The 18,933-nt window shown below is 37.3% G+C and overlaps 2 protein-coding genes across 12 annotated transcripts in view; one reads left to right on the top strand and one right to left on the bottom strand.

The window, feature by feature from the left end:
- Positions 1–2,182: 2,182 nt before the first annotated feature.
- On the bottom strand, positions 2,183–13,740 carry LACC1 (laccase domain containing 1). 4 transcript variants are annotated; one of them, XM_025874836.2, is made up of 7 exons: positions 13,604–13,740; positions 11,885–12,500; positions 11,066–11,244; positions 10,166–10,331; positions 6,958–7,183; positions 5,715–5,875; positions 2,183–4,736 (listed from the first exon to the last, which is right to left on the bottom strand). In XM_025874836.2, exons 2-6 carry the CDS (start codon positions 12,444–12,446, stop codon positions 5,716–5,718), a joined length of 1,293 nt encoding a protein of 430 aa, XP_025730621.1. In that variant the 5' UTR covers positions 12,447–12,500; positions 13,604–13,740; the 3' UTR covers positions 2,183–4,736; position 5,715. The 4 variants fall into 4 exon arrangements, with proteins under 4 accessions (XP_025730621.1, XP_025730623.1, XP_025730622.1 ...); XM_025874838.2 differs by having other exon boundaries at positions 11,885–12,395; positions 13,604–13,734; XM_025874837.2 differs by lacking the exon at positions 13,604–13,740 and adding an exon at positions 13,393–13,529.
- CCDC122 (coiled-coil domain containing 122) overlaps positions 13,575–18,933 on the top strand; it is a 31,684-nt gene continuing 26,325 nt past the window's right edge. For 4 of the 8 annotated variants that reach the window (XM_073894511.1, XM_073894509.1, XM_073894505.1 and 1 more), the window contains exons 1-2: positions 13,920–14,014; positions 17,034–17,119. The gene's annotated coding sequence lies outside the window, so the exon portion shown is untranslated. Of the gene's footprint in view, positions 13,709–13,760; positions 13,897–13,919; positions 14,089–17,033; positions 17,120–18,933 lie in introns of those variants that run through there. The other 4 variants (XM_073894510.1, XM_025874841.2, XM_073894507.1 and 1 more) reach the window with 3 other exon arrangements.

Raw genomic sequence — 18,933 nt, 5'->3', positions numbered from 1 at the left:
GGGAGACATTCAGAAATACTCTAAGATTTTTGGATGGGCAACTTCATGGAAAATGATTTCATTCTCTGAGATAGAACATGAGAGGGGAACAAATTTTGGAGGGAAAATGGTAAGTTGGAGGATATTAATTTAAGGGCCCACAGGATATGTCCAATAAGGAACTTTTATATCCAAGTCTGAATATGTACTTGAAAGTATAAAATTGAAAGAATTAAGTTACCTTATGAATACGAAACATCAATTATGAAAACAAGGATGATGGAGGATAAGAAAATATAACTCTAAAACGTACTTAAGGAAAGTAAAGGAATAGGGAAGTACGTGTAAGATATAAACTGAAGCAATGTGCAATGCAAAAGAATTAAGAAAATGGAAAACTCAATTGTTACCATTAACAAATCTATTTTCCACAAATGTTTCTCATGAAATGAGAATACTCTTTTTGTTGTTGTTGTTAGAAAGGAATGTGACATTCTGAGCTAAAGAGTCTGCTGAAAATTTTAGTTGGTTAATAAAATACATAACTGAACACCCCAGTCTTCTGAGAATTAAATAAAACAAAAAGCCTGCTCCAGATTTAGAAAAGACATAGTTTACCACCGGCACTTGGCACAAGGACTCAGGAAATACGATGTAAGCATTTATTTCTCCATTAAAAAAAAAAAAATGCATCTAAGGAGAGTAGGAAAAGTTTATCTCCACAAAATTGACATGCAATCATTATGAGTCCAAACTGAATGTGTTAACCTGGAAAAAGCAGTACTGGCAGATTCTAATTCCTTCACTAAGCAAATATCTAGCACAGAATAATGCATTATTTGCAGCAGCTGCCCCATCTTCGAAATCACAAGTTTTAGAACACTGCCTACAATGGAAACGTAGGTGCACCAGACCACAGTTCCCATAAACATATACAGTAAGCACATAAACCATGATTCCCATTCTTTACTGCACAATTTACAAAAACTTTATAGAAAGAAATCTATTAATTCGACTGCATCCAATATGTTTTGTGTGAATTTACATTTAGGGCAAAGAGGCTATGTATCATATATAACATACAGATTTCTTGCTTGCCATTTAGCATGAACACTCACAGATCCACACATACACACACACAAACACATAGATAACTGAGCAGTGCTTTCTTGAAAGTCCTGAACTTCTATAGGTTGGTGGCATTCTCTAAGAGTTCACAAAAAAGTAGGATGGATATGTTCTAAGTATAACTTTAGGACAACCAAGGGAAAACCATATCAAATCCACTTTGGGATATAAAATGATGTAATTCATATGTAATTGACATCTTATCTTTCAGCTTCTGAATTCGTGGGTATTATTTATGTTTTTGTCATGTGTCACAGAATAAGCTTCTGTGAATTTTTCCCCCAAAAATCTACTTCCAGAAAAAGAGTTACTAGAGATTCTGTAGAAGTGAGATAGTTCCAGGGTTCCTAAATGCTTTTATATACTTAAACTACAAGATATTTGCATATAAAGTAGGACCAATACATTCATTAAGTTTAAATGTCCCTCTTTTTTTTTTTTTGGTATAACTAAATACAGAGAATGGATTGGTTCAACTTTGTATCAAGAAACAGAGCAGAGCTACTCGTAGAAATACTGCCTCCTAGTGGAAAGATCATTTTTTTGTTTTATAAAGCACTGTAGTATAGCATATTTAGTCACTATGCTACTATTCACAATTTAAAATTACAATTAAATTTTAGTTTGATACTTAGTACCTCCAAAATAATCAAGTCATGAACTCTCATCTGATTTACAAATTTAATTCCTCTTCTTAATAAAACGACAACCAATATTTCCTATGTGCAGTTAGTAGCAGTGCTTAGATTGAAAACAAAACTTACTAAAAATAAAAATTATCATTGTGATTGTACCCCCAAAGTCCCAGAAACCTATATATAAATGCTTGAGAGTGACAGAGATCTTATAGAGATAATAAGATATGATGATTTAATAACCTAGTCATTATGTTTCTCAGTTACTGAAAAAATATGTTTCACTCAGTAAAACAGCAAGGAGACTTTTCATTAAATACTCTGAAGCAGATAATCTAAAATCACAGATAATCAAATATAATTTTTATTTGGTTTTAGAATATTTTGGTACATAAAGTGAAATATGGCCACCTAATACTTTTTTTTTTTAAGATTTGAGAGAGAGAGCGAGCGAGCACAAACGAGCAGGGGGAGGAGCAGAGGGAGAAGCAGACACCCCACTGAAAAGGGAGCCCAACATGGGGCTCAATCTTAGGACCCTGGGGTTAGACCTGAGTAGAAGGCAGACACCTAACTGACTGAACCACCCAGGTGCCCCAGCCACCTAATACTCTTGTAAATTTGTAAACTTCAAAAAAATAATGCACAGAATTGGAAAATTATCAACCTTTCTAAATGTATGAAATTATTCTTTATCTTTATAATTATCATTAAACAGAAAAGTTTTTTGCATGAGTCTGAAATTATCGTCCTATGCTTTGTGTTTAATGCCTTTCACCAACTGGAAGAAATGAGGTATTTTATTTAAATTTTACACTGAGCTCCGAGTTGCATAGAAGAATTCAACTAAATAAGGTATCAGGTTGTGACAGCTGTACAACATAAATCACAGTATTGAAGCTGCTGGTTTACTGATTCCACCTTTCACTAGATATTAAACATCTGAAAGACTACGACTATATTTTTTTTAACCTATCCTTGTATCTCAACAAAATTTTGGCTGAATGTATGAATGGATGATTATTAACAAAAAGTTGAAAATAAAAATTAACTTAGATAGCTTTGATTAACTATAAAAATCTGAAATGAGATTTCAAGTCACAAGATATGGGTTCAAATCTTATTTTACCATAAATTATATGATTTTAAGCTCCAACGAGGCTCAGTTTTCTCACCTGAATAAAAAGAGTAACAACTGACCTATGTATTTCAGAGTAGCTATAAAGGTAAAATGAGATAATGTATGTAAAAGTCCTTTGTAAATACCTAACAAATGTAATTTTCCATTATTCTACTACATGTTCAGTTAGAAACAAATGTATAATAAGATAAATTTTTAAGGTGAAATATAACTACTCACATTAAAAATACATGTCATATATTTTATGTCACACCATTTTCTCCCAAGTGAAAACAGCTTGACTCCTCTCTTCAGCCTACAAATATACTTAAAAGTACTGATCTGAGATACAACCCCAGTACTTTATTTTCTCTAGTAAATACTATCAAAGAAGAGTGGACACTTATGCATCCTCCTCCTCAATGCACTGAAATCAGACTCTGTCCCCATTGCTTCTAGAACAGCTTTGATGGGGTTAATCCACTGGCTTCCTTCTCAGTCCTTTTATTCTCTCTCTGAAAATTTCTTGTACCTTGTATCTCTGGAAATTCTGAGTACCTCTCACATTCATACTGGCTACTTTCTTCAAAATAAGTATACTCTGTTTTTTCCCCCCTTATTTCTAATGATTCATCTTTTTTTTTTTTTTACTAGTTCAGCTTCTTGTTCTTCAAATGTAGGTGTTGTATGAGGTTTCACACTTGAACCTCCTTTTTCTCACCCTGTAGTTCTGTCTAGATGATTCAGCCTACCCCAATGGACTCAGGCCTCATATCTGCATAGCCAACTTCTAAATCTGTATCTTTCTCCCAGCTCCCACCAAGATGGGACGTCTGTATTTCTAGTTATTGACCAAATAGTTTCCATCTGGATATACTTCAGTCTGCATGTCAAACTCATTATTTTTCTCCCTTTTCCCAAACATCTTCCTTCCCCTTACTGCTGTTCTTGACAGTCAACCAAGCAGAAATCTTGGAGTCATCCATGACTTCTCCACTCTTGCTCATCTGTCATCTTTATTATCTATTAAGAGGATCTACTGATTCCATGTATGAAATGTCTCTTCATCTACTCTCCTCCATCTTAATTCCACTGTCTTGTTTCTTTTTTAAAGTATTTTGCCTCTTAAAAAAGTCGCTCTGCTTTGGTCTCTCACAATTTAAATCCATCCTGTTACAAATGACACTAAGGAAATAAAAACACTCCCCTACTTTTTATGCCTACTCTTTACCCAGAAAATCAACTCCAAACTCTTTGACATGGCATTTGAGACTGACTAATCCCTTCCCAACCTGTTTTTCTGGTAACCTCTGCCTACACCCTTCTCTCTCTAGAACATGTTTTACACTTTCAATTTCACGCCCCAGTACATGGTGTTCCCTCCACCTGTTATGGTTGTTCTTCATTTATCAAAAGCCTGTACATCTTTTGGGCCCATGTGACATATCATTTTCTCTACAGCCCTTTCCTGACACTTCCTTCCTCTGTACTCTTCCACTGCTATCAAAATTAAAGTATTATAAGTTTATCTCCTCCACTGCATTAGACTCAAGGAGAAAAGGTCTTATTCACTTTGATTCACTTATGTTTCACACAATGCCTGACAAATAGGGTATACCCAGTAAATACTGAACTGAACAGACCTATTTCTGATTTATATAACAAACAGAACAAACTTTAAGAATAATCCTCACCTAAATTTTACTAGAATCAAGTGAAAGTCATTTGGCTTTGGATAATAGTGAAAATATACCTAAAGATGAGTTATCCATTGTAATCCTTTCGGTTTTAAGTAAATCAAACAGCTAAATTTCTCTCTTGTAATCAGTTTAGAAGGAGGCAAGAAATAGTTGTATAAAAATCCAGTCAAGTATCTGTAAAAATACATAGAAAACAAATATAAGACCCTTACTAGTGCTATTACAATATCAAGGTAAGGATCATTAAGCCTACTAAAGTCTCTTTTATATTAAAGAGTTAAAGACATTGTGAAGATTAAAAATCATATTAATTCAGTTAAGAGTAAACTTAAGGAAAATTAGATATATGCTAAAGGGTCAGCACTAAATCACCGTCATGAAATATTTTTGTGTAACTCTAAAAAAACATCTGAAATAAATACTAATTTAATGAAATTATACTCAGTCTTAATGACTATAGATCGTGTATCAGCAAATTATAGCCTGTGGGCCAAACCTGCCTGGCCCCCCACCTGTTTTTTATAAATAAACTTTTATTGAAACACAGTCATACTCATCTGTTTGTGTTGTTATATCTGCTTTTGCTCTATAATGGCAAAGCTAAGTAGTTGAGACAGAGACTGTATGTACCACAAAGCCTAAAATATTTACTATCTACCCTTTAAAGAAAATTGGCCAACCCTTGCTATAGATAATCAGTTGCAAATCTAGTTGAAAACCAAGCCAGTTTGGATATGTGAGGACTTTTTATTATCCTAGAATTTAGAATCTTTATGAAAAGATTTCTTCTCAAAAATCAAAAGAAGAAAAAAGAAAGGTATAAAGATGTTATGATAGGAAATATACTGATGTCAAGTACATAGGTGATAAATGGTATACATACAGGATTTTTTAAATAAATTATTTTATTTTTATATGCTGGCTTGATTATTCTTCATTAAATAGGAAAAGGAGTGGCTATTCTTTATATTAGAGCATGCCCCTAAAAATTAACTTTTCTACCTCTATTCCTTCACTAAAAAGTAGAAACTTAATTCTTCCTCTAAGAATAAAGGGGTAAAGTTAAATATAATTATTTTTTAAAATGAGGGGACAGAAAGGTGGAAAGAGGAAGAAGAAGAGAAGTAAAGGGAGAGAAAGAACCTACTGTACCTCATTCTCTAATTGATATGAAGCCAATCTGTGTACCAAAATTAAGGCCATCTCGGACATGGGAGAAAAACTTGTCAGGATGGCAGGATGTACAAAGGTTAAGATCTTGGTTCAGGTCCTGGATATTCTGTGGTAGAATTCCTCCTCGTTCTAGAAGAATCCTTAGGATAAAGATTTTTCAAAAGATACCAAGATTTTATTTTACCAATAGCCAAAGCAATAAAAAATATACACATATGAATACTGGTGTAAAAGAATTCTGGGAAAGATCTGCTTGAAACAATGCAAATTGGTTTTCAGATATAAAACATGAAAAAGTCAGGAAATGGAAGATTTTATCACCATTAATCTAAGTTCATATATGAACTGTAAAACCTTCTATATTGTCCTGCAGACATGACGTGGGTACAGAATTTTATAATCAAAATCAAGTACTTATTTAGAAGAAACTTCTAAAGTTACCAGGGTATTTGCAGAAAGATTCATTTGGTTCAGATCAGACAGAGCATGCTTTTTAGTCATTTGGCCCTCCCATCTCTTGTCCTCCTATTAAAAAATTTTTCAGAGAAGTTGCTTCTCCATAAATACTTTACAATATAAAATATGACTAAAAATTAGTGATACTAATTCCACAAGTTACATTTAAGAATCAACTTCAATCCTTTCTACTTATGTGCTAAATCATGCAGAATCTGGGCAAGGTTTTGTTGACGAATAGAAACACAATTCAGATCAATTTTCTTTTTTAGAAAAGACAAATAATGGCTTTTAATAGCAAAACTTCATAATTCAAAATTGAAAGGGACCATAGAAAGCTTGAAAGTGACTATGTGCTTATATTATCTAACATTTTTGCTAAGAAATATATTCCTCTAGTTAATTAGAGAATAATTTTAAAATATCATCTTCCTGATAGTTTATTAGAGATTTTAGCTGAAGGGCTATGAAGTACATGCAACTTTTCTATATGAAGTTTAAGTAGATCTCTCAAAACTATATGCCAAATATATCTTCTTTCACTTTAAAGTCAATGAAGAGATAATAGGAAAATTTGTTAGTCAAACTTAAATGAGAATATATTTCATAATCAAAATAAGTTTTTGTATATATGTGTATGTCAGCTACTTATTTATCTGCCACCTCAAATTTTCTTGGAGTTACTAATTGTTGTCTAAAATAATTTTCATTTTAGAAACAATAAACAATAACCAAACTTGCAGTTCTGAAATGAAATCAAACATACCTGGTGGCTTTACGAATGTCAACATAGGGATTTGGTGAATCAAATAACCGTACACATTCAGGATCAAGATTATGAAACCCCTTTGCTGATTCCCCTGGCAGAGTAAAACAGCAAGGTCCTACTGAAGGTCCCAGTACAACAATAATGTCTTCCAAACTACAGCCGTATTCTGTGATCATAGCATTCACTGTAGCCATAGCAATACCTAACAAAGTACCCCTCCAACCTGGTAAATAGGAAGAAAAAGAGATAAGGGATGTTAAAACATAACATTTCACCTTGATTTATATCTAACTTAAAAATGAGCAGAGTCAGTTTCTTTTTTTCAAAGTCAGAAATAGCAAATGAATCACAAAATCAATTAATTAAGCTAAGTAATCAATTAACTAAAACACTGGTTTTTAAATGAGATACACTTTGCAAAGCATCTGACATGGGAGAGATACTTAATGGGAGGTCCCTTCCACTTCCTTTAAAAATATTCTACACTTTCAGTTTCCACTGGGATTATACCATGTTAGTCTTCTTTCTCTCCTTCACTTTTTATTCACATTTTTTTAAGTTGGGGGGAAATACACACAGCATAAAATTTACCATTTTAACTCTTTTTAAGTGTATACTTCAGTAGTATTAAATATATTCACATTGTTGTGCTACCAAGCTCTAGAACTTTTTCATCTTGCAAAACTAAAACTCTATGCCCATTAAATAACAATTCCCCCTCACCACTTTCTCCCAGCACTCCTGCACCCACCATTCTACTTTCTGTTTCTATGAATTTGATTACTTTAGATACCTCATATAAGTGGAATCTTACAGTGTCTTTTTATGACTGACTTACTACATTTAGCATAATGTCTTGAAGGTCTTCATTCAGGTGTTAGGATTTCCTTCCTTTTTAATGCTAAAATAATATTCCATTGTATGTATATATCACATTTTGCTTATCTAATCATCCATCCATGGACACCTAGATTGCTTCCACCTCTCTGCCATTATGGATAATTCTGCTCTAAGCACGGGTGTGCAAGTATCTTCTCAAGATCCTGCTTTCAATTCTTTTGGAATGACACCCAGAAGTAGAATTGCTGGATCATATGGTAATTCTATTTTAAAATTTTTGAGGAACCACCATACTATTTTCTATAGCAGCTATACCACTTTACATTCCCACCAACTGTGCATCAGAGTTCTAATTTCTCCACATCTTCACCAACATTTGTTATTTTTTGTTTTTTTTAGTATTAGCTATCCTAATGGGTGTGAGGTGATATCTCATTATAGTTTTGATGGCATTTCCCTAATTACTAGTGACATTAAGCATTTTTTCACCATTTGCTTACTGGCCATTTGCTTATCATGTTTGAAGAAATGTCTATTCAAGCCCTTTGCCCATTTTTAACTGGGATATTTTCTGTTGTTGAGTTGTAGGAGTTCTTAATATATTCTGGACATTAACCCCTTATCAGATATATGAATTGCAAATATTTTCTCCCTTTCCATGGGTTGCCTTTTAACTTTGTTGACTGTGTCCTTTGATGCATAGTTTTTTAATTTTGATGAATTCCAATTTATGTCTTTATTCTCGTTTCTTGTGCTTTTGGTGTTGTTTCTATGAAACCATGGCCTAATCCAAGTTCACAGGGATTTACACTTTGTTTTCTTTGATAAGTTTTATAGATTTAGCTCTTACATTTAGGTCTTTAACCTATTTTTTTTTTAAAGATTTTATTTATTCATTTGGAAGAGAGAGAGAGACAGAGCACTCAAGCAGGGGGAGAGGCAGAAGGAGAGGGAGAAGCAGGCTTCCTGCTGAGCCAGCCAGGAGCCTGATGTGGGGTCAATCCCAGGACGCTGGGATCAAGACCTAAGCTGAAGGCAGATGCCCAACCATCTGAGCTACCCATGCGCCAGGTCTTTAACCTATTTTGAGTTAATTTTTATATATGATGTAAGATAAGGATCTAATGTCATTCTTTTGCATGTGAATATCCAGTTTTCTCAGCACTATTTGTTGGAGACTGTCCTTTCCCCACTGTATACTCTAGGTACCTTGTTAAAAATCTTTTGATCATATATGCAAATGTTTATTTCTGGGCTCTTTCTTTTATTCCATTGGTCTCTATGTCTGTCTTTAGGCCATTACCATACTGTTTTGATTACTGTGGCTTTATAACAAGTTTTAAAAATCATAAAGTGTCAGACCTTTAACTTTATTCAAGAGTGTTTCATTTTGACAGCTTTAATCTTTGGTATTTAAAAATAATGTTTCAAAACCTAAGAAATAACAAATAAGATTCTCTTTTTATATCTAGGAAATAAGACTCAAATGTTAAATAACTTTTTGATACTGTCAAATCATAAATCTGACTGCTAGTTATCCAATCCTATAAGTTTAGCTAGATCAAAAAAAAATATGCCACTTCCTTATTTATCTTTTGTCTAAAAAGCAAAGTCAGAGATTTACAAGCAGAAGGAACTCTAAAAGATCATCCCTCATTTCACAAAGTCATAACCACAGGATAATCCAAATAGCATTTTAAAATACCTTCAGAAAACAAAATTCCATACCTTAACACAACATTTAAAAATCCTTTGTTCTTAACTATACAGAATAAAGGCACTAGACTATAACATATTAAACTAAATGCAGTTTTCCAAACATATCTTGCTTCTTAACTCTTTACACATGCTGCTGCACCTTTATCTTCATGAATACCTTTCTCCAACATGCCTTATCCTCCTATTCCCCATTGCCTAGACTTCAAGGGTTCTCAACCAGAGGCAGTACCACTCCCTTTGGAGTGCTATAAAAAGCATGTAGGCGCTTTTTTTGTTGTTATTACAACTGGGGGTGCTACTGGCATTAGGAATTTTGAAAGCCAAGCAAACTGCAATATAAGATTATCTTGCCCAAAATGTTAATAGCGACCCTGCTGAGAAACCCTGGCACCTAGTCAAGTCCTACAAATTTCTCAGGAATCAGCCTGGGTATTGCTTCCTTTGGGAATTCTACTCTGATTCACATAATATGACTTAGGTACTGCTTTTATCTGCTCCTATAATAAAAGTATCCTGGCTCTATCCCTATTTTTACACTTAATACCATGTAAAGTAATTAACTGTTCATGGCCAGCAGAAAGAAATTATAATTTTTCCTATACTACAAAACTGGTAAAATCCTAAATGCTTAATTAAATATACTTACCAGAGTGAGCAACACCACATGCTTTCCTGATAGGATCCGCAAAAACAATTGGTATACAGTCAGCAGCAAGAGCTGCTATTGTGACTCCCCTCTGATCTGTGGTGATTCCATCATAAGATTCAGGTTCCTTCCTTCCCATAATCCAGACGTCACTGGCATGATCAGTCTAATACCAAAGATGTGTGATAAAAATATTTTGCAAGAAGAATTTCTTATACCATAAGCTTTTTCTGAAAATACTCATTTTGTATAAAATTATATAACTAGTTTAATATTACTAGTAAGCATTAAAAATATCACTTCTATGGTAAAATACCAAATTTACTTGTCATTTAACTTTTGATATTATAATCTCTGCATATTTTATGAAAAGGAAAACAGACTTTAACACTCAACAATTTAATAAAGTCCATCACAAATATCTCCTACTACAGATGGGTAAATCTCTACTTGTAGCACTTTCCATAAAGTACTATTTATGGAAAGAAGTTAAATTAATTACCAAATTAAAGATATTTTTACTTTCCCTGACCCAAATAAAGCTAGAATTCTATAAGAAACAAAGCATCAATAGAGATCCTAGTTCCTCCTAATGTTGATTCAGAAAATAATGGCCTTTCCCACCATTCTGGAATCTTCCTTCTAAATCAAAAAGGGCAGTGGTACTATAAGAATTGACTGTACTTTTAGATATACTGAACTTCAGGTGAAAGATATCTATCATAGAATTGATTTTTAGGCTATAGTGTATAGATCTAAGAAAAACAACCATAAGCATTATCCTGAAATTTTAGATAAAACACCAGATGCAAAGTTAAATAGCTTGATTAAAGTCCATGTAGTCATTAGCACAGTCAGGAATATATTTTAGAGCTTCTAAAACATGAAACAAAATTTTACCTTTATTTGGTAAAATTTCTCCACGTTAAATCCTGCAGCATTTCCCAACCTACGCAGATTTTCTTTAACCACCACCTTGGGATCTCTCCTTTTGGAACTACTGAAGAGATTGAATGAGCTAAGAGTTGGGATGTAAGATATTCCACCTGTTCTTGTAGTAAATCCATGTAAGAAAATATCTGTTGAATAGAAGTAATAAAGATTAAAAATACGCTATACAAAAGACTATAAGATGTTATAAACCCAGTGTCTCACTAAGACTTTCCATGATCACCTCAAGCTGCATGTTTTTCTGGCTTCCAATTTCTACAGCACTGTGTACCTCATGTGTTCTTTTTACATATGGCTTTGTGTTTTCTTTACCGTCCCCATGGGATTATTGCTCTTCAGAGTATCTTCTGTCCCCTTCGTCTTTGTTAATCCTAACAGCATATAGCCCAAACTAAATATCATTTAACCAAGAAATAAGATTGACTTTTTTAAAATTTCATTCTTCTGTGAAGGTGCCAATGAGTTAAGGTATCAAAATTTCTAAATAGGAGATGCTTAGGGTCATAAATCTCATTTTAAAGGAAGGCTGGGGAATTTGTCTTAAAACTGAATTTGCATAAAACAAATTTATTTATGAAGGGTGGCTTTGAAGGGACTATCCCTTGATATCCCTTGACATCCCTCACACTCCCATGGTGCAACTGATGCCAATGAGCTCATAAACCTATAGTCTACAAAAGAAAGGAGGGGGAAAAAAAGGCGAACATCCTCTAAAGGAAGACTAGTTTTTTCATGTATACAGTAGAAACAACACAATGTTTAACATACCTGAGATCAAAGGAGATGTGATAATGGTTAACTCTCCTTTCAGTGCTGGCAGACTTCTCAAATATGTTTGTATTTCATTCTGGATTGCTTCTACTTCTTGAGCTGTGATCATGCTTATTTCAGTGGATTGTTTCAGAGGACCGCCCCTCAAAGTCACCTGTAAGTCTTCAAACTCAAAACTGTAAACATTGGTGAAGAGTTGATCAATAAAAGCCTTCAGTAATGTCTTCCGGTGCATGGGTACAATTACCTTAATGCTGCTCAAATTTTTTTCATCAATTTTTTGCTTAATAGTATACAAGGAGGCGGCCATACTAGGATTGCTAACAGTCTCAAATTCTCTCAAGAGAGTTGATAATCCATTGCTTGCTTCTAATTCACAGTTATTATGTGCACCATCCCTTTCACAGCTGATGTTATTGCAACACATTATGCAAAGAAACTTCGCCTTGGCAGCATGGTGGTATCTGACAGCATTCAATGTCTTCAGTAATGCCTGATGACTATTTTTCTGAGAGTTAAATTTCAAACCAAAGAAATCAATCAACACTGCTTCTGCCATCCTTCAATACCGTACAAAGCCCTTCAAAGATTTCTGTACCTCCTAAGAAATCACCTATAAAGAAAAATTAGCCTAAGAATGCAAAATTATATCAATCTTTTCATAGTTACAAATTTGTACCTACGTTTTAAAAAAAAGTTTCACTGATCTAAAAATGTAACAAAATAGTAGATCTAGACGATTCAAAGCAAAGATAGACCATTATTTGTCCTAAGAGAACCATAAGAGTGGAACCATCTCTTAATTCGTTTTATGAAAGTGATTTGTACATCTTTCCAGCAGAACAACGGTTACTCTGTGTGTGTGATGTTCTTCCATACAGCAAATTTTAAGTAGGGAATTACTTATTAACTTAGACAAAGTTCTGCTTTTTAATTACAGGGTGTCAATTTATCTTATATGTATATCATTAATCCTGACATGACTGGCATGTTGGGTCATATCCTTCATATGAAATATCGGGGCCTTCAATAGGTTAATGGAGCTGCACCTAAAATTTACGTTTTATAAGGGGATAAAAGCTGAGATGATTCCAGGATTTACACAGCACTCCAGGTGAGCGATTTGGATCAGACGTGCTACCCACCTACTTCCTTACTCCGTACCAGCCCCCCCCCCCCCCCGCCCTGGCAGTCGGTTTCTCTTCAGGGGCCGCCTTTGGTGGTGACCCCCTTGGCCCGGGACGCTTTTCTCCTGCAGCCACTCCCAACCTCCACTCCGTACCGTACTGGGCTCCCACTGAGGTTCATTTCGCCAATTTTGAAAAACGAGAGCAGCGAGGGGGGTGACGACCATACTCCCTTCTGCCTTGGGAAATGCCCACTAAAAGCATCTGTCCTCCCCGCCCCGCCCGGTCCTGCGCTCGGTCCCCACCTGCCCCGGCGCCCCCACCAGCCCCGGCGCCTCCACCGCCTCCACCCCGCCCCTTTGGGACTTTCTGACCCACCGACGCACAACGCAGGCAGTTTTCCCCGTCCCGCCTGCCGGCGGTCCGCCGTGGCTTGTACTCTCCGTCTTCCGCGAGCTCCTCGGCGCTCAGCCGCCGCCACCCCACGCCCAGAGCCTGGACGAAACCCGGAAGCCACGAGCGTGGCACCTGGAGTTCTAAGCCCGACCCCAAGACTCCGCCGCAGCAGCGCCTGCCCCACCTCACCCACCTCACCGCTGACCGACCACGGGCGCCCGGCCTGGCGTGGGCACGACGGCTGGGGCTCCGCGACTGCGGAGGACCGGGCTGGGTTAGGCCGGAGACCCGCAAGGAGGCACGAGCGAGTTCGGGGGAAGAGGGCTGGGCACCGAGAAGCGCGGGGAAAGCCCGGGAGGAGCCGAGCGCCGGCCTTCGCAGCCGCCTCAGCAATTCCGGGTCAGCGCAGCCAGTCGAGGCCGTCCTCCGCCGCCCGGTCGAGACTAGAGAAACAGGAACCAGAGCCCTCTGGCAGGAGCCAGCCGGGTCAGCTGGCGTGGGCCGGGGCGGCGGACCATGAGGGAAGCTGGGAGGGAGGCGGGCCCGTGACGGGGGCGGGGCGGAAGGCGGGCCCTTGAGTGGGGGAGGCACGTCGGGCGCGCAGGTGAGAGAAGCGGGGCGACTGGCAGGCTTGCTGGCCACTGAGTGGAGCCCGGCGGCTGAGAGGCTTGCTGGCGGGTGAGGGGAGTAGGGCGGCTGGGAGGCTGATGGGCGGGTGAGGGGAGCAGGGCAGCAGGAGAGCGAGCCAGTGAGGGGGGCTGGGCGGCGGGAAGGCGGGCGGGCCCCTGAGGAGAGCAGGGCGGCGGGAGCGACCCGGGGAACAAATGGCAAATTCCCTTCTGCGAATGGAAGCCCTCTCCCCAAGCCCGTTCCCCAGCGCTCGAGGACGAGCAATGTGGGTCAGACACTTGGTTTAATCACCAGAGCCCAACCCTGAGAACCAGCCTGTGTTAGCCCTTGGCAGTTCCCCCCATCCAGGGTTCAAGTAATCGGCCTCCTTGGGTGGAGTTTGTTTGTTGTTCTTGGTGTTTTTTACAGTGTGGTTTTGTTGTTGTTGTTGTTGTTCCCAGAAACACTTGGGTTGAACCTTCCTTTGCCTTTTTGCGGATTCCATCTTGCTGACTGGACCAACACTCTTTATAGCTCCTTTATTTGTACTGACAAAGTCTTGTATGGCCATTTAAAATCTGTGCCACTAGGAGAAAATTAGAAGACAGTAACTCTTAGAATTGTGATAAATTAGCATCCCTTGTCTGACCTCAAAGAGTATCACATTTATTTAGAAATAGCGAACAGCTACTACTACGTGGAGGGCAGATGCTAAGATAAAGGGACAATCTGTTCAGCCATTGAAGAGTAGGAGAAAGGATGCTTCCTATGGAACTGGTTATGGTGGAAGGAGAGGTCCCTTTTGTCTTTACTGTTGCTCAGACCGTAAATGCTGAAGAAGTTTTGCCTGAAAGAGAAAGAGTCCTAGATATCTAGGAGTTTAGAAGAGCACTTGGAGGTGGGCAAGTGCTTCCATTCTATTTGACTAGGTAATGGGATCACCAACCCAGAATAGGAACATGCTGTTCAGTATCCCTGGCAGATATTTTTGCCAAATTTGTATTTTCATGATTTTTGTGGGGCATTTAAGAGCCCTGAGCGGTAGATGGTACACCTGATCAGAAGGGACACTCTGCACTCTCTGAGTTTGTTTTATGTTAAATATTATCTTAAGCAAAATAGAGATCTTTTGAGGTACAACCCTGTTTTTATAGACAATGATGGGAATTCATTTTCTTTCATGAAACAATAGTGGCAGTAAAAAATTTAAAAATATTTCAAAATAGGAAAGCTGGCAGGGAAGAGATAGTTTGTCATTGTGTTGTATTTACATAGCATTTCCTTTCACCATTTTTTCCTAGACTATCTACCCCCATCTAACTCTCTTACCTCATCTCCATTCACCCCACTCCAGTGGTTCTCCTGGCTGTACATCAGAACTACAAGCAGAACTTAAAACTAAATCTAGGGACTCCACTTGGTATACATTTGAATCAGAATCTCTGGGAGTCAAGTCTGGGCATGTTTTTCTTTGCTGTTTATTTTGTTTTAATCTATACAGATGATTCAGATGCATAATTAGGTTTGAAAAACAATGCCTCATTTCCAAGCCACTCAAACTGGAGGCTGTTTCTTGGATGAGCTACGAGATTTTACCCTATACATATGCTATTCCTTTTACTTAGAACACCCTTCTCTTTTTATGCTTACCTAACTGCTACTTATTTAAGATCTTTCAAGCTCAATCATAATTTTCTTTGGATCCCCATTCCCTCACCAGGCAGAATTAATTGCTTCTTCCTTAGCATTTTGTTAATACAAAAGAAACCCTCTCATTGATGCAGTCTGGACCCATAGCCTAGTAATAAGTTGAAAAAGTCAATTAAACACTGAAGTGTACACTTTATAAGGATGAACTTGATAGTATATAGCTGTGTGACTTGGGACTCTATGTCTTCATACTCATATGGTCTTCTTAATGTGTGTCTGAGTTTCAAATTTCCCTCTGCCTTTCTGCTGTAAAAACAACTGTGTGGAAATAATGACCAGCCATATGAGAACAAGCAAAGAATTATTTATTCAGAGTTTGCTATGGCAAGGGAGTCAGCCACCATCACTTGTGTGTTGGCAGAGTAGGAAAGCTTTAATAGTGGAAAAAGGGGAAATCTTCAGGTATATCCCGATTGGAGGCTACTGGCATGGGGAAGCTGTAGGTAGGCTAACTAGAAGCGGGACTTCCTATGTGATTGGTTAAGAGTGTACATTTTGGCTTTCTCTGATTGGCCCCAATTAGGGAAGCTGTTAGTTATTCATCAAATACTGGTCATTTGGGGCCAATTGTTATAGGACTTATTGTTTGGCTTCTGGAATTGTTATTAGAGATAGTGATCTGGCTTCCTACAAGTCTGACATAGATAGCCGTATGGCTTCCTAGTCTGGTTACTGTAGATAGCAGATTGGTTTCCTGAATTGGTTGCTGCAGGTTGTGGGTCAAAGTGCTGTATTTATATATGGTCTGACCATTTTTTACATAGCCAGTCTCTTACCTGTCATTGGATTTAGGGCCCACCCTAAATCCACCATGATCTCATCCAAGATACTTAACTTAATTACATCTGCAAAGACTATTTTTCCAAATAAGACCACATTCACAGGTTCTGGAGGTTAGGATATAGACTTATGGGCGGGCACCATTCAACCCACTACAAGCTCCTTATGGTTTAGAAATCATGCTTACTTGTAGAGTAACAGAAGACCTTGCTTCTTACTGTTCTCAATGAAACAAGCAGGTAGGTTATGACTGGATTTCATCATAGGCCTAGAATTTCTATTTGAAACAGTGGCCTAGCCATCCCTTAAAGCTTGGATTCAAGCTGCTGATCAGTCTCTGTATGTCTACACTTTAAAAGGACACATTTGGTAGTCCAGCACTATCAGAACATTCAGAGAAATCTCACCTTTGGTAGAAAGCTAGAAGCAATGTGGATAATATATTATTGTTGTCTGTATTGTCTTTGATAGGAAGTTAAAGAACAGTACAAATCCTCTGGGTTTTTGTTTTATTTTGTTTTCAGCATCCTGAAACCTTAATCTCACTGCCTGGTCAAAGAAGAGAGTAATACCTAGTCCTAGCAGATACTAACACACAAGTATATAACAGGTATGAATAAATTTTTAATGATTCAGTGAATTAAATCCTTTGGATGACTCTGATAATGTTGTAACTTCTCTTGAAAACATGTGGTTGAAAACACTTATGGTCTTTTTTTACCTGAAATATGTCTTATTCTTACTCATTTGCACAGTGTGTCACATTTTCCCCACTATTATCTTGTTGGAATTGAACCACTCAAATTTGATTTCATCATGCTTATGGCAAATATAGACCATAATTTAAAATTTGCTTGATACCAAGGAACTCTTTTATCTCATCTTGCCCTAGGCTAATTTTTAGCTTTCTCGGTTAAATGTCAGGTTTACCCCCCTTAGAAAACAGTTTCACACAAGGAAAAATTATCTGTTTTCTGATAAAGTATCTATTCTAAAGGGGTAGAATGAAATTATAAACTTAACTACTTTAACTACCTAGCAGGTTCACGTGATAGCTTTTCCCATTCAGAATCAAAAACAGTGCCTATGTGATATGGATGCACATGTACAATTGCCTCTTAATTCTTCTAAGCTAAAAGCTCTCAAAAGCCCCAGAGTAGTTTGACAATCTTGTTTTATTTTGCTCATTAACGTGGAGGAGGTACCAGATGATGAGTTTCCAAAAGCTGGAACCATGGCCTTTTTAAATTCTCCCAAGGGTCAAATAGAGGGGTTTGCCTCTTCAATGGAAAAGAGATAATGCACAAATCATGCTTATCCCAGCGCTTTAGTACATATTAAGTGCCTAATAAACGTTAATTTGGATCCTAATTGTTTCAAATTCCATCCTTCCTACTTGTTGGATGTGTGGCCTTTGGCTAATTTCTTAATTTCTCCAAGTCTTAGTTTACTCATCTACAAAATATAAATAAAAATAATATCTAGGTTATAGGATTGCTCTGAGGGAAAATGAAGATAATTCATGTAAAAGCACTTAGAAAAATGCTAGTTACTTGTAAGTACTCAATAAATGTTGACTATAGTTATTATAAGAGAATGGTAGTTTAATATAGTATCTGCATTACATTGTTTTCTGTAAAGCTAATTTTCTTAGTTAAAAATATTTTTTCTAAATGTGTTTTAGATGTAAATTGGACATTTACTATGGAATACTGTAGATATTTTTTTAATCAGAGTCACTTAATTCATCTTCATATTCCTCACAATACCTTGCATATTATATGTACCTACATATATGGTTTGAATGAAAGTTTGATACTGTCTAGTGTAAACTCTGTTTTCATTGATTTAAGCAATTGTAATGAATTATCAGTAGGTGGCAATAGTTTTCATTTTTATCTTTTGTCCATTCTACAATAGAGATCCAGAAAAAACAAAAACTTTCCCAATTTAATTTTATTTTTTTTAAGATTTTATTTATTTATTTGAGAGAGAGAGCACGAATGGGGAAGGCGGGGAGAGGGGCAGAGGGAGAGAGAGAAGCAGACTCCACCCCTGAGCAGGGAGCCTCACTTGGTGCTCAGTCCCACCCATGACCAGATCATGGACCTGAGCCAAAGGCAGACACTTACCTAACTGAGCCACCTAGGCGCCCCTAAAACTTTCCCAATTTTAAAGTAGATATCCTTGGGGCACCTGGGTGGCTCAGTCGTTAAGTGTCTGCCTTCGGCTCAGGTCGTGATCCCAGGGTCCTGGGATTGAGCCCTGCGTCGGCTCCCCGCTCCGCAGGAAGCCTGCTTCTCCCTCTCCCATTCCCCCTGCTTGTGTTCCCTCTCTCACTGTGTCTCTCTCTGTCAAATAAACAAATAAAATTTTTTTTTAAAGATTTTATTTATTTATTCATGAGAGACAGAGAGAGAGAGA

Source organism: Callorhinus ursinus, unplaced genomic scaffold (assembly GCF_003265705.2).
Source record: "Callorhinus ursinus isolate GAN/ISIS: 27379988/994484 unplaced genomic scaffold, GSC_fseal_2.0 scaffold7, whole genome shotgun sequence".
Lineage (NCBI taxonomy): Eukaryota > Metazoa > Chordata > Mammalia > Carnivora > Otariidae > Callorhinus > Callorhinus ursinus.
The sequence above is the reverse complement of the archived record's forward strand: the minus strand, read 5'-3'. Positions and strand labels throughout refer to the sequence as shown.